Source organism: Osmerus mordax, chromosome 11 (assembly GCF_038355195.1).
Source record: "Osmerus mordax isolate fOsmMor3 chromosome 11, fOsmMor3.pri, whole genome shotgun sequence".
NCBI classification, from domain to species: domain Eukaryota; kingdom Metazoa; phylum Chordata; class Actinopteri; order Osmeriformes; family Osmeridae; genus Osmerus; species Osmerus mordax.
This window is the reverse complement of record NC_090060.1, coordinates 14,040,713-14,066,845: the sequence shown is the minus strand read 5'-3', so window position 1 is coordinate 14,066,845 and position 26,133 is coordinate 14,040,713. Positions and strand designations below refer to the sequence as shown.

General features: G+C 42.7%; 2 protein-coding genes across 7 annotated transcripts; one reads left to right on the top strand and one right to left on the bottom strand.

Moving 5' to 3' along the window:
- Positions 1 to 342: 342 nt before the first annotated feature.
- On the bottom strand, positions 343 to 16,453 carry picalmb (phosphatidylinositol binding clathrin assembly protein b). 6 transcript variants are annotated; one of them, XM_067245889.1, is made up of 23 exons: positions 15,953 to 16,453; positions 12,820 to 12,962; positions 12,552 to 12,627; positions 12,297 to 12,399; positions 11,932 to 12,025; positions 11,589 to 11,700; positions 11,327 to 11,433; positions 11,138 to 11,179; positions 9,788 to 9,873; positions 9,524 to 9,647; positions 9,199 to 9,332; positions 8,962 to 9,062; positions 8,616 to 8,768; positions 7,990 to 8,073; positions 7,541 to 7,633; positions 7,246 to 7,356; positions 6,993 to 7,133; positions 6,751 to 6,781; positions 6,514 to 6,613; positions 6,280 to 6,339; positions 6,023 to 6,127; positions 2,335 to 2,440; positions 343 to 1,809 (listed from the first exon to the last, which is right to left on the bottom strand). In XM_067245889.1, the coding sequence occupies exons 1-22, from the start codon at positions 16,080 to 16,082 to the stop codon at positions 2,348 to 2,350; spliced, it is 2,223 nt and encodes a 740-aa protein (XP_067101990.1). In that variant the 5' UTR covers positions 16,083 to 16,453; the 3' UTR covers positions 343 to 1,809; positions 2,335 to 2,347. The 6 variants fall into 6 exon arrangements, with proteins under 6 accessions (XP_067101990.1, XP_067101991.1, XP_067101992.1 ...); XM_067245890.1 differs by lacking the exons at positions 7,541 to 7,633; positions 7,990 to 8,073 and having other exon boundaries at positions 6,993 to 7,172; XM_067245891.1 differs by lacking the exons at positions 7,541 to 7,633; positions 7,990 to 8,073 and having other exon boundaries at positions 7,011 to 7,133.
- Positions 16,454 to 21,267: 4,814 nt separating this feature from the next.
- Positions 21,268 to 24,768, top strand: LOC136951919 (zona pellucida-like domain-containing protein 1). Its single transcript, XM_067246580.1, has 10 exons — positions 21,268 to 21,438; positions 21,642 to 21,862; positions 22,010 to 22,191; positions 22,307 to 22,379; positions 22,518 to 22,615; positions 22,934 to 23,014; positions 23,242 to 23,413; positions 23,630 to 23,732; positions 23,841 to 23,870; positions 23,969 to 24,768. Exons 1-10 carry the CDS (start codon positions 21,333 to 21,335, stop codon positions 24,142 to 24,144), a joined length of 1,242 nt encoding a protein of 413 aa, XP_067102681.1. The 5' UTR covers positions 21,268 to 21,332; the 3' UTR covers positions 24,145 to 24,768.
- Positions 24,769 to 26,133: the final 1,365 nt, after the last annotated feature.

The following is a 26,133-nucleotide window of genomic DNA, read 5'->3' as shown; positions in this document are numbered from 1 at the left end:
CTTCACCCTACTTGCTTCGGGGGAAATGTCCCTGTACTTACTGTAAGTCGCTCTGGGTAAGAGCGTCTGCTAAATGACTAAATGTAAATATACTGGGCACCAGGTGTCAGTATTTATCACATAAGTGTCAATGCATGCATGTGCACTCTATCTGCTGTACTGAATACATCACAAAAAGAGAGGCTGAAATATTAGTTACCAGACAAGAAAAAAGGCACACAGTATAAAGTCACCAAATAGCTGACCTTTCTACTGAGAAGCTCTAACTCTAGGGAAATACATTATACTGACACGTGGGCCTATTCCAAAAGCTTAGCTTTGAAAAAATTGAAGACGAACCAACACCTTTGTGGAAGCTGCTCTTTATTTGAAAAAGAAAACAAAATCTGTCGATGTCTGCTACACGTTCTAATTACATAAAGAAAAATACAATCTGCGTAGGACAAACGCAGATAATATCCTGAATCAAACTTAGGTAGAGTCATATTTGATTGAATTGCTTTCATATTTCATACATCTTTCACTTCCCCTCACAATGAACAGTCAGTTCTATATACACGGAGCACCGATCAACAGCGCCTCACTCCCATCCTGGTCATCTGGATCTCTATACAACTAATTTACATCAAAACTGTGACCGTTCTCGATATCGCCAACACCCACAACGACCACATACAGTTATCCCCCGTCTCCCGAAACAGGGGCTGAGAACGGGCAGGTAGCTTTGGAAAGATGTGTGCAACATGAAGGCAACTCTTTCACATTCAGAGTAAAGGCAGCCATTAAAACGGTTCGTGAGTTGATGGCATGCCAAGCTTAAAGCAAAATGGATCCCTCCCCCCCCCCCCTGTGTGATGCTTCAGGATCATGGATGAAGTGGTTTCAACTAGATGAAAAATTAAAATTAAAGGACTAAAATAAAATAAACCGGTCCATTGCAAAAACCCTAGGCACAGAATTGACTATACTGTAGATGACTGACTCATACTCTAACCCCTAACCCCCATCACACTTTAAGTGTATGGAGATTGTGAGATTTGCATCTATTAAGAATTGTTCTTCACACAAAACTCGGAGAATATTTAGTGCTCTATCATTCCGCTTATAGGTGTAAATTTATATAATATCTATCTTTTGTAACTCTACCTCAATGACACAGTCCAACATCCATGGTTTATGCATATGCACTCCCACAGGTGTTCATTGTAATGTAGGTTTTACTATAGATTTCCCCCCCCACTCTTAAATCAATAATCATAAATAAATACAAACAACACACGAGGAATGTCTACTGTAAACACGGTAAAAAAGACAATAACTAAAACAGGTGTAAACGTCATTAGCATCACTACTCAGTGACAGTTAAGTAACTGTGGGAAATGGATGACTGGTGATCCAGAAGAGAAGGATTCCTATCCTGACAACCTCCACTTTTTCTTCCCCCTTCCCAACATCAATCCTTAGCATTCAACAACAGTATCTCCAAATACATAATATCAAAGTTTCTCAGCACCCATAACTATCTTTACAGATTATAAAATGGATGAGGATTCCCTATAAAGGGGTTAGACAGCAGCATCACTTGACGTCTTAGACAAATTACAGAATAATGGGTGAGTTCTCTCCCAAAGTCGTTTACACATGGTTTCCATGGTTTCCTTCAGTCATTGCACGGCTGTGTTCTTGACATGTCTGTATTTGGGGTGTGTGAACGTTTCTCTGAAGAGTAGGACTGCAACGAGGACAAATCTTTGCTGCTAAGTGCTTCACCTTCTGAGAGACGATTCTTTCATATTACATGAACTGCATCTGTGGGTCAAGAGGAACATAAATGGGTGTTTAGACAGAGGAAGACTGTCCTCCGATGGGTTGAAGCTGCATGAAACTCCATGAATACAATGAAAAGACAGACACTTCAACTCAGAGCAATGTGCCTCAGAACACAATTGTCTCAGTACACAATTACAACAGAACATAAAACAACTTTTAAGTTACGAAATGGCCGACTCCTATCTAGAGACTAAGGTTCAGTAGACTTCTACGTGTAAAAACATATATATAAAAGAAGAAAAAAAAAGAAACAAAAAAAGGAAAAATACACCTTTTAATGAATCCAGAGACACTAATTAAAGTGAGTGTGCAATAGAGCAAGCCAACAAAAAGTACAGATCTAAAAGCGAGGAAGTATCAAACAGCTTGTCTCTGATCGGATGGGAGAAGAAGAAGTGTGGTTTGCAAATGAAGGGGCAGAGAAGAAGACAGGAAAAGGGAAGCATCGGAGCGTTAGAAGTGCTGCTCGTGCATGTGCATCCGCAAGCACAGAGCATGCTGTACCTAAGGAGATGCTCTACAAGAAATCCTTGAGAGAGAGCTGTGCAAATGGGTCCTGTCCAGGAGCTCTGAGGGGACTCTGGCTGGAAGGACTAGACGCTGCAGAGGGCTATTTTCAAGGACAGGGAGAAACAGAGGGAGAAGGAGGGGTGAAGTCAGAGACGGCAGGAACCGAGAGAAGGACGGAGAGATTAGATAGAACGAGAGACAGGAGAGAGAAGTGAAGGAGAGATTAGATAGAACGAGAGACAGGAGAGAGAAGTGAAGGAGAGATTAGATAGAATGAGAGACAGGAGAGAGAAGTGAAGGAGAGATTAGATAGAACGAGAGACAGGAGAGAGAAGTGAAGGAGAGATTAGATAGAACGAGAGACAGGAGAGAGAAGTGAAGGAGAGATTAGATAGAACGAGAGACAGGAGAGAGAAGGACGGAGAGATTACATAGAACGAGAGACAGGAGAGAGAAGTGGAGGAGAGATTAGATAGAACGAGAGACAGGAGAGAGAAGGACGGAGAGATTAGATAGAACGAGAGACAGGAGAGAGAAGTGGAGGAGAGATTAGATAGAACGAGAGACAGGAGAGAGAAGTGGAGGAGAGATTAGATAAAACGAGAGACAGGAGAGAGAAGGACGGAGAGATTAGATAGAACGAGAGACAGGAGAGAGAAGTGGAGGAGAGATTAGATAGAACGAGAGACAAGAGAGAGAAGTGAAGGAGAGATTAGATAGAACGAGAGACAGGAGAGAGAAGTGAAGGAGAGATTAGATAGAACGAGAGACAGGAGAGAGAAGTGGAGGAGACGTTAGATAGAACGAGAGACAGGAGAGAGAAGTGGAGGAGAGATTAGACAGAACGAGAGACAGGAGAGAGAAGTGGAGGAGAGATTAGATAGAACGAGAGACAGGAGAGAGAAGTGAAGGAGAGATTAGATAGAACAAGAGACAGGAGAGAGAAGTGAAGGAGAGATTAGATAGAACGAGAGACAGGAGAGAGAAGTGAAGGAGAGATTAGATAGAACGAGAGACAGGAGAGAGAAGTGGAGGAGACGTTAGATAGAACGAGAGACAGGAGAGAGAAGTGGAGGAGAGATTAGATAGAACGAGAGACAGGAGAGAGAAGTGGAGGAGAGATTAGATAGAACGAGAGACAGGAGAGAGAAGTGGAGGAGAGATTAGATAGAACGAGAGACAGGAGAGAGAAGTGAAGGAGAGATTAGACAGAACGAGAGACAGGAGAGAGAAGTGGAGGAGAGATTAGACAGAACGAGAGACAGGAGAGAGAAGTGAAGGAGAGATTAGACAGAACGAGAGACAGGAGAGAGAAGTGGAGGAGAGATTAGACAGAACGAGAGACAGGAGAGAGAAGTGAAGGAGAGATTAGACAGAACGAGAGACAGGAGAGAGAAGTGAAGGAGAGATTAGACAGAACGAGAGACAGGAGAGAGAAGTGAAGGAGAGATTAGATAGAACAAGAGACAGGAGAGAGAAGTGAAGGAGAGATTAGACAGAACGAGAGACAGGAGAGAGAAGTGAAGGAGAGATTAGACAGAACGAGAGACAGGAGAGAGAAGTGAAGGAGAGGTTAGACAGAACGAGAGACAGGAGAGAGAAGTGAAGGAGAGATTAGATAGAACAAGAGACAGGAGAGAGAAGTGAAGGAGAGATTAGATAGAACAAGAGACAGGAGAGAGAAGTGGAGGAGAGATTAGACAGAACGAGAGACAGGAGAGAGAAGTGAAGGAGAGATTAGACAGAACGAGAGACAGGAGAGAGAAGTGAAGGAGAGATTAGATAGAACGAGAGACAGGAGAGAGAAGTGGAGGAGAGATTAGACAGAACGAGAGACAGGAGAGAGAAGTGGAGGAGAGATTAGATAGAACGAGAGACAGGAGAGAGAAGTGAAGGAGAGATTAGATAGAACAAGAGACAGGAGAGAGAAGTGGAGGAGACATTAGATAGAACAAGAGACAGGAGAGAGAAGTGAAGGAGAGATTAGATAGAACGAGAGACAGGAGAGAGAAGTGGAGGAGAGATTAGATAGAACGAGAGACAGGAGAGAGAAGTGAAGGAGAGATTAGACAGAACGAGAGACAGGAGAGAGAAGTGGAGGAGAGATTAGACAGAACGAGAGACAGGAGAGAGAAGTGAAGGAGAGATTAGATAGAACAAGAGACAGGAGAGAGAAGTGAAGGAGAGATTAGACAGAACGAGAGACAGGAGAGAGAAGTGGAGGAGAGATTAGATAGAACGAGAGACAGGAGAGAGAAGTGAAGGAGAGATTAGACAGAACGAGAGACAGGAGAGAGAAGTGAAGGAGAGATTAGACAGAACGAGAGACAGGAGAGAGAAGTGAAGGAGAGGTTAGACAGAACGAGAGACAGGAGAGAGAAGTGAAGGAGAGATTAGACAGAACGAGAGACAGGAGAGAGAAGTGGAGGAGAGGTTAGACAGAACGAGAGACAGGAGAGAGAAGTGGAGGAGAGATTAGACAGAACGAGAGACAGGAGAGAGAAGTGAAGGAGAGATTAGACAGAACGAGAGACAGGAGAGAGAAGTGAAGGAGAGATTAGACAGAACGAGAGACAGGAGAGAGAAGTGAAGGAGAGATTAGACAGAACGAGAGACAGGAGAGAGAAGTGAAGGAGAGATTAGACAGAACGAGAGACAGGAGAGAGAAGTGGAGGAGAGATTAGACAGAACGAGAGACAGGAGAGAGAAGTGAAGGAGAGATTAGACAGAACGAGAGACAGGAGAGAGAAGTGAAGGAGAGATTAGACAGAACGAGAGACAGGAGAGAGAAGTGAAGGAGAGATTAGACAGAACGAGAGACAGGAGAGAGAAGTGAAGGAGAGATTAGACAGAACGAGAGACAGGAGAGAGAAGTGAAGGAGAGATTAGACAGAACGAGAGACAGGAGAGAGAAGTGGAGGAGAGATTAGACAGAACGAGAGACAGGAGAAAGAAGTGAAGGAGAGATTAGACAGAACGAGAGACAGGAGAGAGAAGTGAAGGAGAGATTAGATAGAACGAGAGACAGGAGAGAGAAGTGAAGGAGAGATTAGACAGAACGAGAGACAGGAGAGAGAAGTGAAGGAGAGATTAGACAGAACGAGAGACAGGAGAGAGAAGTGGAGGAGAGATTAGATAGAACGAGAGACAGGAGAGAGAAGTGAAGGAGAGATTAGACAGAACGAGAGACAGGAGAGAGAAGTGAAGGAGAGATTAGACAGAACGAGAGACAGGAGAGAGAAGTGGAGGAGAGATTAGACAGAACGAGAGACAGGAGAGAGAAGTGGAGGAGAGATTAGACAGAACGAGAGACAGGAGAGAGAAGTGGAGGAGAGATTAGACAGAACGAGAGACAGGAGAGAGAAGTGGAGGAGAGATTAGACAGAACGAGAGACAGGAGAGAGAAGTGGAGGAGAGGTTACACTGAGAGGGGTAAATACAAATGATTCTTAAGGAGGGTGATGACGGACAGGTTTGACCCAGGAAAGGGGTCAAGTAGAACACTGTCGTCATCACAGTGGGCTAGTCATCACAACACAGCTCTAACACCCACAATAGCTAACTACACGTCACAGAAGCAGAAACTCGCACGCTTTTACATTACAACACGTATACTCTCATGCCCTGGACACACAAACGTACATGGCAGTCGACACTCACGCACACATGCACTCACACATACCTGAGCGCTGGACACAGAGCCAAAGGGGTTGGGTGGCCTCATGACAGGCTGTGTGTACATCATAGTGGGAGGGTTCATCATCCCCATGGAGCCCATCTGCTGGGGCTGTGGAAGAGAACATTCACCAGCCTGAAGATAAGCCATGTCAAACTGTCCTGAAGAGTCTGCCCTAGCCCCAACTCTATCTTTTCTGTAAAAGGAACGGCAGCTTCAGTGCTAATGCACACAGACAGCTCTATACAGGCAAGTATCCTTACCATTCCATATCCCATCATGCCTGTGGGAGTCGTGGCAGGGAAGGCCATGACAGAGGGAGGCTGTGAAGACACACAAACAGACCGAGCGTCAAACATGACTTCTCAGAACAGCATACAAACAGCTGAATGGCGTACAGACACCTCTGTTGCACATAACAAAAGTCAAGTGCAAACAGCCCTGCTTCCCGGGGAAGAAAGTCTGCATGACCACTGTCAAAGGCCAGTATGCATCACCATGGAGACAGGGTTCCAAGTAGTGGTCGGCGCAGCCTTGGGTTGCCAGTTGGTTCCTCCAGTCAGCCTCCTCTCCCCAGGCTGGCTCCAGTGGATGTCACTGCAGATTAAAACAGCTAATATTAGCCCAGGCTGTTAGCTGCTGCTGCTGCTGGATAAACAGCACGACAGAGGACGTCACTTTGACCACTCCACAGAGAAAAGAAAAAAAAGGCAGTCGTGTCAGAGGTCACTTACTTTTTCGCTGTGCCGTTTCCAATACCGAGATCTAAAAGAAGTTTAGGAGCACAAATGTAAGAGGTGCATCAGGAGATTTTATGTCCAAAAAACATACACGTGTCAGTATGATGATGACAATGCTGGCCCAGTTTGCACTGTGGCACAACTGTCACAACAATACAAAGAATTTTCAATTGAATATATAGAACATGATGAATGAGCTCCTGACCAGTCCAGTGAAAATTCATTAGAATACCCACCCATAAAGTGCCACTTACTGCCCACTAGGTTTGCCAGAGAGGAGTCAAGGTCGTCTGACACCAGCTTCTCTGGCTGCTGACTGGAGCAAAGGGCCTGGTTAGACCCTGCCATAGTGGGCTTCAGGATGCCCCCTGTAATATCTGAAAGGGTGGGCGAAGAAGGAAAAAAACAACAACATGCTATTGCAGGAGAAATCATCGAGTCAATTATGTCTTCGACCCCTGTGTGGCCCAGTTGTATGCACATACTCACCGTCAGAATCAAGGCTGTTGGCGCCGGTCGCTTTGGATCCGAAGACTGACTCAAAGTCCACCTGGATCCCTCCTGCAGATGGCTGGGGAGGGGCCTGTTGTGCTGAATATCCTTCGGAAGAAAAGGTCAGAGAGGAGGCTATCACTACAGGTACTGACAGGCTGACACGTGAAGCAACACAACCGACTGGACACAATTTGGCCTCATTCTTTTAGCAGTGAGACCCACCGGACTCTCGACCTAGAGTATCTCTGAATGGACCTGCCATGGGACGGCTCCAGGTCTAGTACTCTACCTCTGAATAGGCCTGCTACACCAGAGGACTCAGGAGGGTATGGGGCCTGGTGTGGGAGGTGCTGGGCCATGGGCACTGAACCACAGAAGGAGTCTGACACCCCACAGGAAGCAGGAAAAGGAAGAAAGAAAGAGAGCACAGGAACGCAGTTCATGGCAAGGCCAGACAGGCAGGCAGGACAGAGGAACAATAAAGACAGAGAGAAGAAAGGTTCCACGAAGTGTAAATAACATGTAACAGTAAAGTAAAACATGAAACTATAGAAAATAGTATATAAGACAGGGGTAAAGGTGGTGAAAAAGGATCCTAACTAGAAGGTAATGAAAGTCTATGTTCCCAGATGCTGGCCTCTGGTTATAGGGACAGACCATGGGGAAAACATGGGACTGGGTGTCTATGTTTGCCAGGGCTAAGGAAACATAGTCTGGGATGGTGAACCATCGTAGTACCTGAAACGGAGTGTTCTATCCGCACTGTGCGTTTGTAATTGGTTGAAACGGACGAGTTTGTGTCAATAAAGGGATTGTAACGATCTAGAGGATCAAACATAGTATTGGTGAAGGAAAACAGAATTCAGATAAAACTGCTCTACGAATGAACAAAATGAGACTTTTGACATTGTAAACGACTATGATATGAGTACTACCATCAAATATGATACAACAAAGAAGAAGGGAGTGGTATATCCTGAACATACAGGTCAGGAGTTAGACAATATCGCCTCTACACGTGGATATAGTCTGTCAATCAGAATGCTATATGAAGCACTAGACCTCCTTTCTGAGACGCTTTCTCTAAAAGGTTGTTACTCGTCTTTATGATTGATTAAACTGGAAAGGAACCAATCGATAACCCCACGTTGTGACAAGAAAGTTATTTTAGAGAATCAAATAATGGGCAATAATAGACATTCCTGGTTGGCAATTTACATTCCCATTTTGGACAGGTGTTACAGCTATCAACATCTCTATTATTCAGTGAACATGCGAGTCAGACATGCTCATGGTGGACTCTGCTACCTGGGGCATGTGGAGGACACACAGGACAGGTCAGGAGAAACAAAATGAGTCTTTACCACCAAACATTTCATGAGCAGACGTCCTAGAGGAAAAGCTAACACCGTCGGAGGAAACGACAGGCAAGTGTGCAGCATCGACAACGAGCTTTGACAGGAAGGGGTTAAGGTTTGGCATGGAGTCGTCTCCAGCTTCAGCAGAGGTGAAAGGATCTAGGCAGGTGAGAGAGAGATCGAAAGAGAGAGAGAGAGAGAGAGAGAGGAGAGAAAGAGAGGGATCGAAGGAAAAGAGAAGAAAGGAGGACGTCAGTCAGACAATAAAGGGAGTGCATGCAGATCATGAGTGAACTACCACACAGACAGGAGGGCCCTTTGTGGTGTTGTCTGGGTAACAGGAGATTCCTACCTGCCCAGGCAGTAGCCACTGGCAGACCTGTAGATCCAGCCTGCATGGAGGGCTGGAAGGTTTGCTGCAGGTCGAAAAGGTCACTCTCCATTTTCAGAGCGCTGGGGAGAAAAAGGCAGCTGTCAGCAAGCCTGACCTTGAACACTGTCAGTCACTTCCAGGACTACCAGTTTTATATAATTTGCAAACAGGTGGGGTTCGTATCAGGGGCCACATAGACATCCAGTGGAGGCATACCCATTGGAACAGCTAGGGGTAGAGAAGAGGTCAATTGCTGGGGCAGTGCTGATAGTGCCCCCTGTGGTAGAGACAGGTGATGTGTCTGTGGTGGCGAAGGAAGGTCTCTTGGAGAGCTCCTTCAGCCTCTGTTCCTGGGTGGAAACAGTCCAAGTCACATATCGGCACTACAGAAAGACCCTTCTTCTTTGAGGGGGACAGTTTTGCAACACCAAATTCCTTGAATATGTATTTATTTGTGCAACACTGGACGGATTCTCTTTTAACTTTGAGAGAATTTGGGGTTGAAGTGGCCAGTCGCCATCATGTGTTGTTGCTATATTACCTTCAGTGCTTTGAGACGGGCCTGTTCCTCCTCCAGAGCGGCCTGCTTCTCCCGCTCATCCACTTTAGTAAAGGACATCCCCGTGCTTGCCAGCGAGGACACCGCGTTAGACAGGGTACTAGCCCTGAAAAAAAAAAACACAGGAATAAACACTGTTAGGCAAACACACAGGTACTGCTGCCCTTTGGAAACAAAAAAAAACTGAAGGGAGAGTGTGGAGTTCTGCGTAGATAAATGAATTAAAACTCCATAGCGTGAGCCTACCTGCTGGCGGCAGTGGAGTCCTTCACCTTCTTCCCTTCCAGAGAGGCGAGGTGCTGTTCCAGGGCTTCCAGAAGGCTACTGGGAGCCTGGGGTGAGAGATACCCACAGTCAGCACAGTGTTTAAGACTTAACAGACAGTAGAGGACGTCACCATCAAGGGCAGTGGTGGGTATTAGGGCTTTTTTTCTACACTCTGCTCTCGACTATACTACAAAAACGCAATAGCTTTGTGTTCTGTGCTTGTTTACTATAATACTGTACTTATAGTACTATTTCTTAATACTTTGCTAGTGGCTTGCTGCTTATGGGCACCCAAGGGCCGTTGCCTGCCCACCACTGATCCATGGTAACCATATCAAGTGTTTGGAACTTATGTTGTAATTTCGCCACAACATTTTCCAGCTGACAGCCATTTTGGATGAGTGGAGATCACATTTTTGCGGATGACACAACACAGCATTTTCAACATCCTGGTGTTTGGTGTTGAACTGACCATGTCTAAGCACAATCAGGCAGCCATTTTGGATGGTCTAAGTACATCTCATGGGACTATGAGGACAGTGATTCACCACAGATTAGTACAGAACCTGCTCGACACAAAACTCAGCGACCACACTAGAGAGGCAGGCAATCAAGTCACAGACACAGAAGAAAAGTGATATGAGGATACTTACACAAACTGTGAACTAAAGGTGGAAAGATAGGGGAAAATACAGAATATAAAGGTGGTGATGGTCAGAAAGATATATTTATTTATTTGTGTGTATTTATAGAAATGTCCAATTACTATAGTGTTCTGAGGTTGACTTTAATGTGGCCATTGTCATCGCAAGGATATTCCACAACGATTGTATTACAGAGTGTGAATCAAGTTGACTGTAAAACACACCGTTTGAACCTATAACACCTTTATGTACTGTAGATAAAGCTTAATCAAAAAGGAAGAAGAAGAAAAAAGTGAGTAACACGCCTCAGTCGGCGACATGCGCTTGGGGGAAATCATGCACTCAGCGGAGCCTCATCTTAAGGAGCCTTTGTGCAGGGTGGAGTAAATATTTGTGGGGCAAGGTAACAGCTTATTTTGAAAATAAGAATTAACACCGAAAGAGATAAAGACACTTGGAGGGACAGGGAGAAGTTGATAGCACAAATGAGAGACAGAGGTACGGAGAGAGAGATGTATGTGTGTGTGTGTGTGTGTGTGTGAGAGTGTGAGTGATAGTGTGTGGGCGCATCAGAGAAAGATAAGTTGCTGTCCCATCCAGGCTTTTTCGTAAGAAGTGAAGTTGTTTGGTACAAGAACCTCAGTAGACACCAGCTGTACTGGTTAGTTGAAGGTGTAGAACTTACCTGGGATAGGTCTGGTATGTCTCCACGGTCAATACCGACTTGCTGTTGAACAAGAAAGAGAGACCAAGTTAAAGTCATGTCTTTCCTTTTATAAAGTTAGCTTACCTTTATCTGCAGACACATTTGACGAGGCACCTTTGAATGAGTGAATGAATTCATGAATTTTCTAAACAGGTAAAGAGAAATTACCTCTGCTACTTTGAGGAACTCGGAGATGCGTGTCATTCGTGTGAGGAACTTCTTGTAGATATCCAGACCTTCTTTACACTGGGTCTTCTTCATGTCAAAGTACTTTTCTATGGTTTGACAGACAAGGCATTCATTAAAACAATTCCTCAAAAATCACCAGATAATGATGACACTGATGATGAAACGTTATTCTAATTTCATCACTGAATCGTGCCACTGAATCGTGCGGACCATTGTGAGAGAAGGTGACTTGACGGTTTACCTAGCAGATTGATAATGCCTTCATTATAGGCTGCAAAAAGCCTGATGGAGTCTTTGAAGAGGAGCATGAAGGCTGCATTGATGACTCCGTTAGTGAGCTCGTTGGCATTGACCTGAAGGAGATAGATCAAGGTGCTTCACAAAACCAGAACAAAAAATATATATCCGTAACTCACCACAGCAGTTCTGCTGACAAACAATAACAGAGAAGATACCGCTAGCGTGCACAATAAGGCATGTAATGTATCTCCAATATCTGTTCTTGTCTATCTGCAGACTATCTGAAACCCCCGGGCAAGCCTCTTTATTTTACATGAGCACAGCAAGGTTGACCTCAGACTCACATTGAAGTCGAGGAGAGCATCCATCTGGTTCTGTATCATAGGGATAGTCTTCAACAGCTTTTCTGTATTCATGCTCCGCATCACCCCGTCCACCCTGTAGACACAGGTTTTTAATAGAAGACACAGGACAGAGATAGAAGCAGGGTGGCTATGCAAATGTCTGGTCACTTTCTACTGCATGTTAGTAAAAGGATTCCAAGTGCTGCAGGGATATGAACATTTTACAATATTGTACATATAAAGAATACTGAGAAGGATTCACAAACGGTGAATGACTGCATATTAAAGAGTTTCTTTCCGCCAGCAGTGAGTTGGATTATTTTTAAGTCTGGAAACAAGCACAAACACTATTGACAGATCCTCACCCTCGCTTTACTTTAGTGAAGTCAAAAGCGACCTGTCTGTATGAAACCGCTTTTTCATTCAAGTATCGGCTGTATCTCCGGATAAATGTGGACATGTCATAGCCTGGAGGAGATGGGCAAACAAAAGCACACATTAGGAGGATAACAAACATGATAAGATTTAAATATTTCTGATATGACTGCTATGATGGTTGTGACATCTCTTTACAAGCTTTGCTCAGCATGACAGTTAAGGACAAAGATATTCAAAGTTACCTTGTAACCCACTTTTGTCCAAAAAATTACTGAGATTGAATAACGTATTCCTTGAAGCCAAGTACTGGACAAAACGCTGTATCAGGAAAAAAAAGAAGGTATTCACCCTTATTAAATACATTGACGATATAATTCAAATATTACAGTAATACAAAAGTAATGTCTTGATTATTAGTTACCATATTATAATTGATATAAATAACAGCTTCTAACAGAAAGAAAAGATTCTGGTTCAGTTCTAGTATCCAATCATAGACCAGTCCCTCACCTCGTTCCCGTAGACCATGAGATGGTGTGTGGTGATCAGGGACTTGAACACCACCACCCAGCTGGTGTTAGTGGTCCGTTCAAATAGTGAGTCGGCAAGCTGAGGGATACTGACGTTCATCTCATTGGTGCAGTGGATCAGGTCTGAGAGGAAAGAGAAAGGGGCCATTTAGAGGATTATCTCCAATGGTCTCATTCTGAGAATGACGATTCATAGGCTCATAAGCAGTGTTCTGAGGAGAGACACGGTGTTGAAAACGGAGAATACACTGGGTTCCCGACAAGGACATTAATTCCAGGCCAAGTTCATATTCTGACATTCATATTCTGTTTCCGTGTTTACACACACGGTGTAAACACCCACAAACAGTCAATATGCCTTTGGCTGCAATCTCATTCAATTAGATTTAATTAAAGGTCTGACTAATTGTGTGACTACTATAAAGATACTTAATTACTATGCTACTACAGACTGCCTCTTTTCTTTTTCCACAGCGCACTTCCTCGAGAGGGTTTAGAGCTGAGGTTTCACAAACTCAAGAAGAATTCACAATCCTGAAGCCAACTTGTTTCAAAGACTGCCAAATAACTTGGACAGGGATGCTCTTTCCTTCATCAGCTCTCTCTCTCTCTCTCTCTCTCTGTGGTCTATTAGCACTGTTTTGGCCTGAAAAAGGTTTAAAACCATAAAAACAATGCAAACATGAAGCCTACGCCTGTTTTAATTACTCACAGTTTAAATCATTTTATAACTTAGACCTAAACCACATCAGTTTAATATCAGTACCTGATATGTTTCCTATTGCTAGCAGAGGGATGCGGGTCAAACCTGCACAGTGCACACCATTCCAGCAGCACTAATGGTGTTGCCATTCAGTGATGAACAGATTGACAGTGCAGTCAGAGAAGGATTTCTGGCCTATATTTCTGTGTTTTCTAAGGAGGGGGTTCTAAGTAGGACAGGGTAACCTTCCAGAGCAGCAGCAGTTAGCATGGCTGGCTGAATCACCCAGGGAAGACTGGGAGTATGGATAGAGAGAGAGAGAGAGACAGAGAGAGAGAGACACACTGACAGTGTTGTAATGTTACATTATAGTAAGTATAGTATAGTCTAAAACAGCAACACGTCTTCAGTGTTGTTGCATATAGGCTGTGGCACATTTATCTGAATGAAGGAACTTGACAAAAATAGCTCAATCATTCCATCTCATTACAAACGCAAATACCCCCCCCCCCCCACACACACACACACACACACACACACAAACCCTCCATGTACACATGACAATGTGGGCACAGAGGAGTGATGTCACAGTCATTTTCACAGATCTCAATATGGGCCTCTTGTTGTGAGATCTGAGGGGGTGAGTCTGAGGGAGGGAGTCTCTCTGTCACGTTGGACAGCTGGCTAGGTTGGGTGAGCCAACACACTTCAGGTGCATGCCAACTCTCAGTCAACCTGTTAGATGAGGGCTTCTTCAGGAGAAAAGCCCCAAGGAGCTAAAAGGTAGGAAAACTCAGAAATTCCTTTAGCAATTTTAGCTATGTGTCAAAAACTGACATTTACATTTACATTTAATCATTTAGCAGACGCTCTTATCCAGAGCGACTTACAGTAAGTACATTCCCCCCGAGGCAAGTAGGGTGAAGTGCCTTTCCAAAGGACACAACGTCATTTGCACGTCCGGGAATCGACCCAGCAACCTTCAGATTACTAGCCCGATTCCCTAACCCGATTCCCTAACCGCTCAGCCACCTCACTCCCTACAGACAAGTGGTCACCTTCTTCTTTAGAGATGCTAGTCTAGCCAACCGTTTTACACTGGCATCTTCATACAGATAACATTAAAAGAAACCACTTCTATCAAGGACCAGGAAGCACCGCTCACAAACTAGTAGATACTGCACCTACAGTACGCATGCACAACACACCTGTCTGGATGACTCCTGAATGAAAGTCATCTAAGATACTTATTCCACCTGCATTCCTCAGTAGAGAAGATACACTTCTATGATGTCAACCAAAATCATATCAGTGGCTGCTCTGTATGAAAACTTGGAGTGGTAAGGGTGGTGACACACAAATTAAAGGTCTGCCTGACATAAAAGTGTAGCAGTCTGTCAGAGGAAACTCCTCTCATTGCCAGGATCAGGCACAATATAAAGATACAATGCAAAAGCCCAGCCTTACTCCACCAGTACAGATATGAAGACATGCTATTCACAAACCTTAAAATACAACACTGACTGCTGGATTATCCAATTATGTAAATGTAATACCGTTTCATGTTCACTTTACTACAAGGTGATGTCGATTTCATCTCTGACATCTATGACATTCCATGGTTTCACATACAGGAAAATTCCAGATTTTCCAATGACTCAAGTGATTTTCAATTCCTGTATCAAATAGCCTACTTGAGGAATGTTACGATGCAAAAGCATTAACAGGAGCACAGGGCCTTCTGACAGATAATGTAGGCTATCAATAACCTGGAGGTGTAAATGTACATGTATGGCCTCTGTGACAGCAACGACTAACCTGGTTGCTGGTCAGAATTATTTCGCGCATCCATCTGGTACTTGTCATCAATAACATTTCAGGTTCCTCCTCTGGGCCTGCCCTAAGCTAATGCTGCTCAAAATGGGTTGTTATCCTACTAGGCCTGATGGCAAAAATACATCCCAACAACCACTACGATGATTGACTTACCTAATGTAAACTATAATAGAGAACTTGTTAATAATAATAAAGTATATTTAAATCTATGAGTTCCTGGAAATGTGCTATAGCTAGCTATGCAGAATGAATGAACCCATTATTATATGATTAGAAACGCTTTTGACAGCCACTAGCCAAGATGAACGATCATAAACGAAACAGGTTTATTAGCTAAGTATCATGCTAACGTACAAGAGTTTACTGTTCAGATGTGTGTTTTCATTGCAGTGTCTGATTTTTCAATGCTGTATCATAGATGTTTTCTCAACGAAAACTAGGAAACAGTGTTTCAGTAAAGGCTTGGGCCTTCCATTCCCGTCGCCATAACTCTACCAATGCAGCTCAGTGGTTTCCCCGCAACCAGTCTATGTTTTCAAACATCATATTTTAAGTATTTTCAATAGATACTTACAATCCAAATGTTTCTTTTTCGGGCCCATTATTTCGTGTGTAGTTGCCTTACATACTGTTTTAGACACAGCGGATCCCGTTACACTGTGCTGGGCTGCCGTTATCCTGTCCGTAATGCTCTGCCCGGACATCTTCGTTTATCTATGCTGTAGCCTATAACGACGAATTTGAAAATAGGCTACACAACACCAGCTGTTCAAAATGTAAAGTAAATTTGAAATCTTCTTCGCCGGCAACCCCCTTGTCCACCACCCAATTGAAATAGAAAGAAAGGGGGCGCTGAAACAAAACGAATACCGGGCGTTGCAGAAGGATGTAAATGAATAGCCTACAACAAAAAATGTAAACTGTGTATCCAAAGCTCGGTCAGATATTAATTTAACTAGCGCCTAAAATAAAATTTCATAACGATGCTTTTGAGGATTTGATGATGGATCCACTCGCTGACTCATTCACCCACAGTCTCTGCCTATATCTCATCCCGATCTCACACACTGGATCCCTCTGTGTCTCCTGTCTTCGAATCGCCACTCCTGCTGGGTTTAAAGGACTAGAAGCATTCAGGGAAATGGCGGGCCTGCTCTGTTCTCAGAAAGGTTAGAATGTATGACGTTGCGGAGTGTCACGCAAATCTAGAATCTGCTATGTATTCTTGCATAGTATAAATAATCAATAGGCTACAGGCCTAGGCCTATGGTGCTGACCACGCACTGTAGACATGGACAAATATCTTACTAAATTGCTGTTTTTATAAAGTGTAGTAAAGCTTTTGAGGGGTAGGCCTATGGCTTTTTAATATGGAGTCTCCAGGTACTATGTCTGAAAAAAACAGATACACTTGTAAACTACTGCTGTAGAATAACAGCTTTCATTGTAACTTTTTAAAATTAATTAATTTTAACATGTCCAAATACATAATGTAGTATGTTGTTAAACTGTACTCATATAGGCTATCGTTTATTCCTCCACAGATTTGGTCGGTACCATGTAGCCCACCTTTTAAACTGCTGTGAGGTCATGATCTTGTTTTAGGAGTTTTTGATAACGCTACGTAATTCAATAGCAGATTGCTAGTGAAGTCATTCAGCACAGGGGGGCACTATTGGACTTCAGAACGCTCCATTGGCAAGAACAACTGACTGTAAATCAGAAACTATTTCCTAGGCAAGTAAAACCGCTTGATTGATAACCAGCTTTTATTAGCCTTATGTGTATAGTGTTGGCTGTTAAACTGGCAGGATCAATTCTAAGGAATCTCCCAGGGGCTGTTATGGAGCAAATTATAACGAGTTTCTGTCATGTATCCATCATAATTACACACTTAATAACACCTTGATTCTTGCACGCTCATTAACTGCTATGACGTGCATCAACCATGCCCTTACGTCTTGTTGTAGGCTAAGCATGATGAGAAATGTTATTGCTCGGCTTATCATTTTTTCCATCGACGATAACAGGTCGCCCTCACACATCTCTTCTGTTTCCAGATTTTTGTTAGAAACTGAGAAAGACAAGGGAACAAATATGACAGACCCATTACTTATGTGGGTTGACATCAAGGTCTAGCAAGCAAGCTGTCAGATAATTGAGAACATTATAATGTAGCTGAAAATCTTTAGCTAGTTAGCCTAGTTAAAGTTACTGCTCAAAACCTCGATGCTATAGCTAGCCTAGCTATCTAATTTTACTGTGTGAAGATAAATCTTACCTTCGTAATTGCTGATGGAGCTCGAAAACGTACAATTTGAACCCGTTTTCCCGTTTGCTTGAAGGGCAGCAACATAGAATCCTATATACATCGTTGATTGTCATTTTGGGAAGACAACCCAAACTCCTCATAAAAAATTGCATTGTGTTTGAGAACAAGTAACTGCTCGCTAACGGAAGTTGTTGGCCTGCCTTATGAAATCTGCAGAAGTGACGTGTGCATAGTGGAATCAGAATGGTACTGTTCGAATTTGAGCAACCTGAATTTCTGAACCTTGAATTTTTTTATCTGAATTTTTTCGGCTCAAATATTTTTGGCTTGAATATTTTCAGCTCAAATTTGATCAGCTTTACATTACTTCTGAATTTCACCATTTGAATTTGAGCAGCTTAAATGTTGAGCAGCCCAACATTTAACACACAGTGTTAAATTTCAATTTCAATATTCAATGCCTTTTAAAGTTCAAAACATTATGTCACTGATTTGCTTCCATATCAGTTGGTCTTTCGTCAACGTGCCAAGCGTAACTATTGGCGTTTGGGTCATGATGAATAAAAAAATAGTAAGAATTTTAATAATCATTTACCAACTGTATAAATAGTTTGATATTTATTCATTTTTCATACTTGAGTTTTCATTGGTTTATTGGCCCACCTGTATTACACTAGCGGACCACTAGTGGTCCGCGGCCCACAGGTTGGGAATCGCTGCTCTAGTTATATGAAGGGTTACGTTACATAAACAATAAGTCATCCGCTTCTCTCTTGGTAATATTGTCGGGGTTCTCACCCAACACAATACCTCTATCAAAGACCTATGCACACCTTCATCCATTGCTGCACACAACAGAAACCCACATGCAGTGTTACATGCATTGGCATGTAATTCTTTTGTTTGTTTTGTGTCTTCATAATTGCTTTTTCTGTAGCTTCCATCTGAAATTATCTTTCATCGTAATACTAAAAAGAATATTAATGTTGTATTTTTTGATGTGAATGAATCATGCTCCTATAGCATAAACAAGGTTTATGGCTTTTGGAAACGTTACTCACTGAAGATGAGATCATAGCACATCCTTTGATGAGGGCTTGGTTTACATGTGTGTGTTAAATCTGATGACTGAAATTACATCCAAACTCTTCAGTTTTGCTAGGGAACACCGATTTTACCATTTGCATGTCTGTGGGGTTCTCTGTTGAAGCGTGAATCTGTGATCAGATTGAGACAGTACATATCTGGGCTGCGTTTCCCGATAACGATGGATCGTAGCAACGATCGAGCAAAAAACTAAACCATAGATATTTCTTACGTGCGTTTCCCAAACATGCTCGTAAGGAGTAGGCTAATCTATGCACTTTCAAGAGTTACGAATTTTCAAGAGACACTTTAGCTACGATGTCTTTAGGAACGGCCAGTAAAACTAAGATTCGTCCTACGATGGATTCTACGATCAATTTAGGCTAACGACGCTTTCGGGAAACGCACCCCTGTTAGATCTGACCACTGATCCTCAGTGAAAGCCTGTCAAACTCTGTGGGGAGAAGCGATGGAAAACTTTCTATAGGACTTCATTCAGTAATCTAGTCCAGTATACAGCCCATCCTTTGCTATTTGTATGCTGGCATGTAGTTCTACATATGCGGCCAAAGATCTATGATTACAGGTAAATCTCTGACTTCACAAAAGGAGCAGCAACTGCCTAATACTGTACATTGTATCTTTCTCCAATTTCTTGTTTTACCAGTGTATTAACTTGTACTGCTACACCATTATGAAGTGCAACTACATAGCATTATAGTGAAATAGTAGTTAATGTAACCTTAAAGTAAAGTTTTGTTCTTTTTGTATTTTTCTCTGTATCTCACATTCTCTATAATCCTATTTGTCTGTCATGCACACACACCCAAAAGTCTTTGTCTATAAGATAGTTTATATGAGAATCTCATAAGTAGAACAAATGGCCACATGTTGGCTAAGTAGGTCATCTGCTGGGTGGGAATTGTAAAATAAACTAGATGGTAATGGTTTCAGTAAATGTATTCATTTCATGTGTATGTGGCCATATGATCCTATGGACCCTGAATGGCAGTTGTCTGTTTGTTTGTGCTTCATATTTGATTTCAGGCCTGCATCATCACAAGGACGAATGTTAGTGAATAGAGAGGCTCCTCGTGTCCAGCACCCAAACCTCATTCCTGAGAGCAAGCAGACAGGCCGGAGGGTTACGTACTACTGGCGCACAGTATCAATCGCCATCCACAAAAAGATATAGACAAGGCCACCCACATGCATACCCACATACACACACACACATTCTCACAAATAGAGCGTTTTTAAGTTTGATTTAGAATTTCATATGTGAAATTGTGAAGTGCCAAACAATGTATACATGTACACTATATCTATATAGTGAAACTCATAAAAGAAAACAGGTCTAGAATTTGTCATATCCACACTCACAAAACAATTTTGAAAGAATATTTTGACGAGAAACTAAAGTAGGTCATTTCAAAACGCAGACAACTGAACAAAGTAATCTCATGCAAAAGATGAATTGTACAAACCTGCCAATACCACTAGAAATCCACCTTGATTTCCATTGTACAGTATAGGCCATAGAATAAGCCTCACTCTAAGTGATGCCCTGTGCATCCAAATTACCTACACACTGCTCTGCATTAGCCTGAGTTGACTTTTATGTCCATGTGAATGTAGGCAGGGTCCACTCTCTTCAGTACCTGATGACAGCTTAATTCCCAGCCCGGCCCCCCTGCTGAGTGCCGCTGTTTGTGTGGGATGACAGACGGAGACCAGGCCGAGGGGAGATGAGTGGGAACCCTCGGAGCCCACTCAGATTTCTGGGCGCCGTGAAAAGATTTGTCCAGGCCATTCACATCTGATGGAGTTTCCAATGTTTTGTGGGACAGTACTTTTTGTTGAAGTGTTTGGATAGGGAGATGGTGTGTCTCCTTGCTTCTGTACACACACACACACACACACACATGCACACACTCACAAAAACACGCACCACACACTGACACACGTACGCACACACACACACTCACGTGCACTCACACACACCACACACATACACACTCATGCGGCATTAGTGATCCCTCCTTTTGTGAGACCACTTTGAACAGTGCTGAGTTGTACACTGCAGACCAGGTAAGAGGCTTCAGAACCACAGCAACAGAGGTTGTATAAAGACCCAAGTGTGTTAGTGGAAGCTGCGGGAAGCGGGGAGTGGGGTGAAAGAGGCTGGAGAAAAAAGGAATGTAGAATGGTTTGGAGAGAAGAGAGAGAGTGAGTACAGCGGGGTTGAATAAAGGGCAGAAGAGTAAAACTGGAACCCATACTTGAAGAGGGCTTGGTATAGGGGGGTGGGGTATTTAGGTCAAGACCCAGGGGTCAACGTGTTGGTGTTCCGGGGACAGAGGGTGATAAGGTTAGTGGACAGGGTAGCTAGGGGGTGAGGCTTAGCCAACGGGGAGGACAAGAGGAGTACAGATTGAGAAGCCGGATGATTTACAGGGGTTTGGAAGGAACTGTTTTGAACTTGTTTTTAAGGTACAGTAACAGAGTGATTGGAGACTTTGCATGCTGCACCTGAGCCACTTAGGTGATGAGGGAATGAAAGTGAAAATGTGTGTGAACCTCACCAGGTGTGAAGATGGAGCGAGTATATGTTATCCTCCTGGTGATATCTAGGATGTCTTCAGTATCCACGCAATTTAATGGATACAACTGTGATGCCAACTACCACAGCAGGTTTCCAGGTGAGGACTGTCATCTCTGTGTAAAGCCCCCTCGTTACTTTCCCACCACATGTTGTAATATCATTTTTATATTGCTTTTTTTATATATTTTTTTGTAACCTTCAAAGGCAATATATTTTACTTAGTTTTGTCAGCGTCTCTTCTCTTGTCAACTTTTCTCTTTTATTGTCTCTGTCTATTACTCTGTCTATCTCTCTGTCCAGCGGAGCGTGACATCAGTGTGTACTGCGGAGTTCAGACCATAACCTTGAAGATCAACTTCTGTCCGGTGCTGTTTTCCGGCTACACCGACGCAGACCTGGCTCTGAACGGTCGCCAAAGCGAGGCCCACTGCCGGGGTTTCATCAACAACAACACTTTCCCCACAGCCGTGCTGTTCAGCATCAGTCTCAGCACCCTGGAGGCCTGTGGCAGCAGCCTGGTGGTGAGGGGCCATGTGAACAGCTCAACCACATGGGCACCTTCACAGAAAAACTCTAACGAGCATCTGTTGGCATTGATTTTGGTACAAAATGACAGTTAAACGTCTTTATTTGTATTCTAAGGCTGAGGTGATGTTTTTTTCTCACAGGTGACAACAGCCTACGGGGCCAATGCCTACGGGAACATGTCCCTGGTGCAGATAGGGAATGTCTCAGGGTACATAGACACCCCCGACCCTCCAACCATTATCAGTTACCTGCCCGGGCTGCTGTATAAATTCAGCTGTAGCTATCCCTTGGAGTATCTGGTTAACAACTCCCAGCTTGCCTCGTGAGTTCCTCACACACTTCCTGTTTCCTACCTAAGATTGATTTTGTTCAAGTGTGATCATTGTTATTATTTTTATAATTTATTATTATTAATCTTAAAATCTTATTATTTTAAGATCATCTGCTGCTATATCAGTGAAAGATAATAATGGCACATTTGTGAGCACTTTGAGCATGATCCTGTATAATGTGAGTACCAAAACTGAAATATTTTTCTGTGACCTTGTATACTGACATATGCCTCGTTCAAATGCTTTATTTATGTAAGATGTTGCATTGACACATGACTCAGAGAGTAAGCCTGCTAATGTATTACTTTCTCCAAAGGACTCAAACTACAATCAGCCTCTCTCCATCCCAGTGGCTGGGCTGGCATTGAAAACCAGAGTATTCGCTGCAGTTAAAGCTACAAACCTAGACAAACGGTAAGAAACTATATTTATTTTTCCTTTAATTGACACCACACCACACTTATTATTTGTATCATATGAATGATCATTCTGAACTTCTTCAGTCCTACTTGGATTTTCTCTTTAATAACATTTGGCTTTTTTTCATTTGGATTATGTTGGCTTCTTTTAACTTTCGGTTGACATCAACATAATTCAGCTCCACCAACTGTCATTGCTTCCCATTCATTAGTCTCAATAGCCTGTGTGAAGGCTCTAGTCCTTCAGTCCTGTTCTGTTGTCAGACTAGATCTCTGTCCTGAACCAGCTCCTCATAGTTTTGTCTCTTTGTAGATGGAATATCTTGATGGACTACTGTTACACCACCCCTTCAGGGAATCCAAATGATGAACTGCGCTATGACCTTTTCTTTGGGTAATCTCACTTGCAAATGATGCCAAGATAAACCGCCAAAGTGGCCCATTACCCATTCACCCATCCACTTATCATTCAAGCCCTCATAAAGGGGTTTCTGGGTGAATGACAGGATGTTTTTCGCATTGAGTATTTTAACATAGACCCAGACATTTCCATTGCTTTCAGTGTGTGTGTGTGTGTGTCTGTGTGGGCCCCTGTTGCACTATGCTTTTTTTTCAAAACAGCTGTCACAAAGATCCACAGACAACTGTTTTCGAGAACGGGAAGAGTCAGATGGGTCGTTTCGCTTTTGAGGTGTTCCGTTTCGTCAAGCACAGACACCAGAAGATGTCCACTGTGTTCCTGCACTGTGTCAGCAAGCTTTGTCGGGTGGATGACTGCATGATGCTCATGCCAGTAAGGATTCCTGTTCCCCTTCAGGGCTCAGTCTAATAGTTTTTCTCAACCCAGGACTGTTTATACCAACTATACATCACCTAGATACAACCCAGGACTGTTTATACCAACTATACAATGTCCCCATGTCGGCCTGGCATCTGTGCAGCTCACCACGGTGTGTAAGCTAACGTATGAAAATGACATGTGATGATCTCCTGGTGATGTGGCTGTTAGATCTGCGGTCATCGTCGTAGGAGGGACACTGACGAGAGCACAGAGTCTAGACCGGCGTCTGGCAATGCCATCATCACAGCTGGGCCCATAATCACCCGGAGTGGTGTGTGCCAAAGCCTACTGTCTTATCTCTGCTGAAAGAGCAGATCATCAAATATATACTATCTGCAGTCTATTCTGGAATTGGTTATGACCGTTATTGTCTTTACAGATGAAACTCCAACCAATAACTCACAACTTGGTAAGCTCTTGTCCTGACAACTCACAATCTAGATCACGTGTTTCATGTTGAAGAAAGGTTTAATCTTACGCTTTTTCTTTTTGTGCGGGTTATTTCAGCTGCGTCGAGAGGCTCGTTGCTCCCAATGAACCCAGTGACCAGTGCGCTGCTCTCAGGTGTGGTCATTCTGGGAGGAGCCAGTGTTGTCTTCTTTCTACTTTCCCTCCGCCTCCTACGAAGAGGCAACCCCCCATCTGCAACACCCTCTGGAGCTTGGAATCCCATCTTCAAATAAACCTCCCCTCTCTCTCATTATCTGTAATATATTATCTCTAATCTCTGTCTCCTTTTTCTTTATCCTTATCTTTCACTCTCTCTCTCTCTTTCTCTTGTTTTTCTCCTTTCAACCAAGTCTCTGATTTGATGTTTTCACTTACGTTCTCTTCTATGTTCTTGTGCCGCCAAACTCAAATACATCATGTACGTAAATAGCATATTGTCCATGGAGTGCCATGTAGCGCTGTGTTCTGTTCGTCCTGTACTCCCTTGTGTTTTTACCAATCCATTGTTCTTTAAAGTGTTTTGAAAGGACAATCCATACAGTACATTCTGCATGATCTAGATCATCACGAAGGCCCATCTTGCATTCCTCTCAACTTAAATTACCTCTGCCTTATTGTCAGTCATAGTGAAGCACAGAATTGGTTTCATTAAACAAATAAGGTTGTTGTTGTAATATCAACCCCTGACACCATTAAAGACTGGGACACAACAAAAGACCAGCATCAAATTGTTTTTGCTGTATTCATTTAATATGTATGGTATTTTACACATGCTATCCCAAGTTAATGTAGGATATGTATTTACAAGACTATGTCTTATATCTTTAGATTTATTACTATTGTAGCTAAATATCTTGTTTATGGATGACATTATCAGTACATGTACCCACTGATTTTGTTTGGTTAAAATGTACAAAATAAATAAATTGTCCATTTATTTTAATTACTTAAATGTATATCATGTTAATTTAGTCTGTATTTTGTATTTTTATATTCAAAGAAATGTTTGAATCATATAAAGATAATAAAAGTTTTGTATAAAACTTTTTCTGTTAACTTTTGCAAATGCTACATTGACCAACACCTTGCTGTGTTGTTTCAAAAGTCCAATTAAAGAATGATTCCAAAATGTTTGCAATACTGTTCTGTTCCTCATGAAGAGGTCTCTCCTTAAACCACTGAACAGTTAACAATAATTAAAGATAATGATTACTTTATAACTTGTATACTGTTTGAAATGTTCTGAATATAATAAACAATGTTTGATCTATACCTTGCAATATGAATCTCATGAGCACATAAGCCTTGGTTATGTCCAGGAGAGAACTATGCCTATCTATTAATTATGTTTCTTGTATCATTGATACAAGAAACTTGCCACTAGGAAAGGCCTGTTAAGTCAGAGGTCACAATATTTCCAAAGTGTATAATGCCATGCAACTTTGAATGAGGAAAATAGAAGGAGCAACAAGGCCATTTCTAGACCTGAACAAAAGCCATCTAGCACACATTGTTCTTTTTCTGTGCCTGCAAAGGCAGTGCTAATCATCTTGTATCCTCCCATATTGTGATACCATATACTCCCTTGATTTCCTGTATTCATTGTCCAGTCTTCTTGAGTGTAACAGACACCTGCACCTTACCTATGTGTAATAAATACGTAGATTTTGTCTAGAACTTGTCTAAACTATTCCATTCATTAACTTGGTACTTTCAGAGCAATTGGGTATTATCAGTGACATCTTCACAAAATTGACAAGTTCCCATAAACAATAAAAGTATGTGTTCTGGGTGACATACCTAATTCTGTGACTCTGTGTAGTTGTAACCCTAACCAGATCCTACAGTCATGCTAATCGTGAGTTGAACAGCTTTTACACAATCATTTCTAAACTTACAATGACAGTTGGTGAATGAGAGGTGAGAGAGGATCACCATTGCCATCCTAATTAAACAAATGAGGTGTGTACATTGGGCGGACATTCCATTCTTAAGCAAAGTGCAGTTTCCAGGTCCATGGGAAAAAAGTTTTTATGGGTCACCTGACAACATGCTGTAAGTATGTAAAAATAGAAACACATGGTCAGGTGAGAAGGTAGCTATGGCACATGTTAGTGGTGTGTCCTCATCTTGACAAAGGAGGGCTGAACCCAGTGCTCTGATTCGTTCCTAATCACAGTAAATATGTTTCCTTCCCAGGTGGCTCACCTGACAAGATCAAT

Bases quoted from the DNA above. Each gene is read 5' to 3' on its own strand.
- LOC136951919 (XM_067246580.1), top strand. From the start codon at position 21,333: ATGGAGCGAGTATATGTTATCCTCCTGGTGATATCTAGGATGTCTTCA. The intron at 22,192-22,306 runs GTGAGTTCCTCA...TATTATTTTAAG, and splicing joins AACAACTCCCAGCTTGCCTC to ATCATCTGCTGCTATATCAG. The intron at 23,414-23,629 runs GTAAGGATTCCT...TGTGGCTGTTAG, and splicing joins ACTGCATGATGCTCATGCCA to ATCTGCGGTCATCGTCGTAG.
- picalmb (XM_067245889.1), bottom strand. From the start codon at position 16,082: ATGTCCGGGCAGAGCATTACGGACAGGATAACGGCAGCCCAGCACAGT. The intron at 9,333-9,523 runs GTAATATAGCAA...GTTTCCACCCAG, and splicing joins CCCGTCTCAAAGCACTGAAG to GAACAGAGGCTGAAGGAGCT. The intron at 6,614-6,750 runs GTAAGTGACCTC...TTTAATCTGCAG, and splicing joins GGAAACGGCACAGCGAAAAA to TGACATCCACTGGAGCCAGC.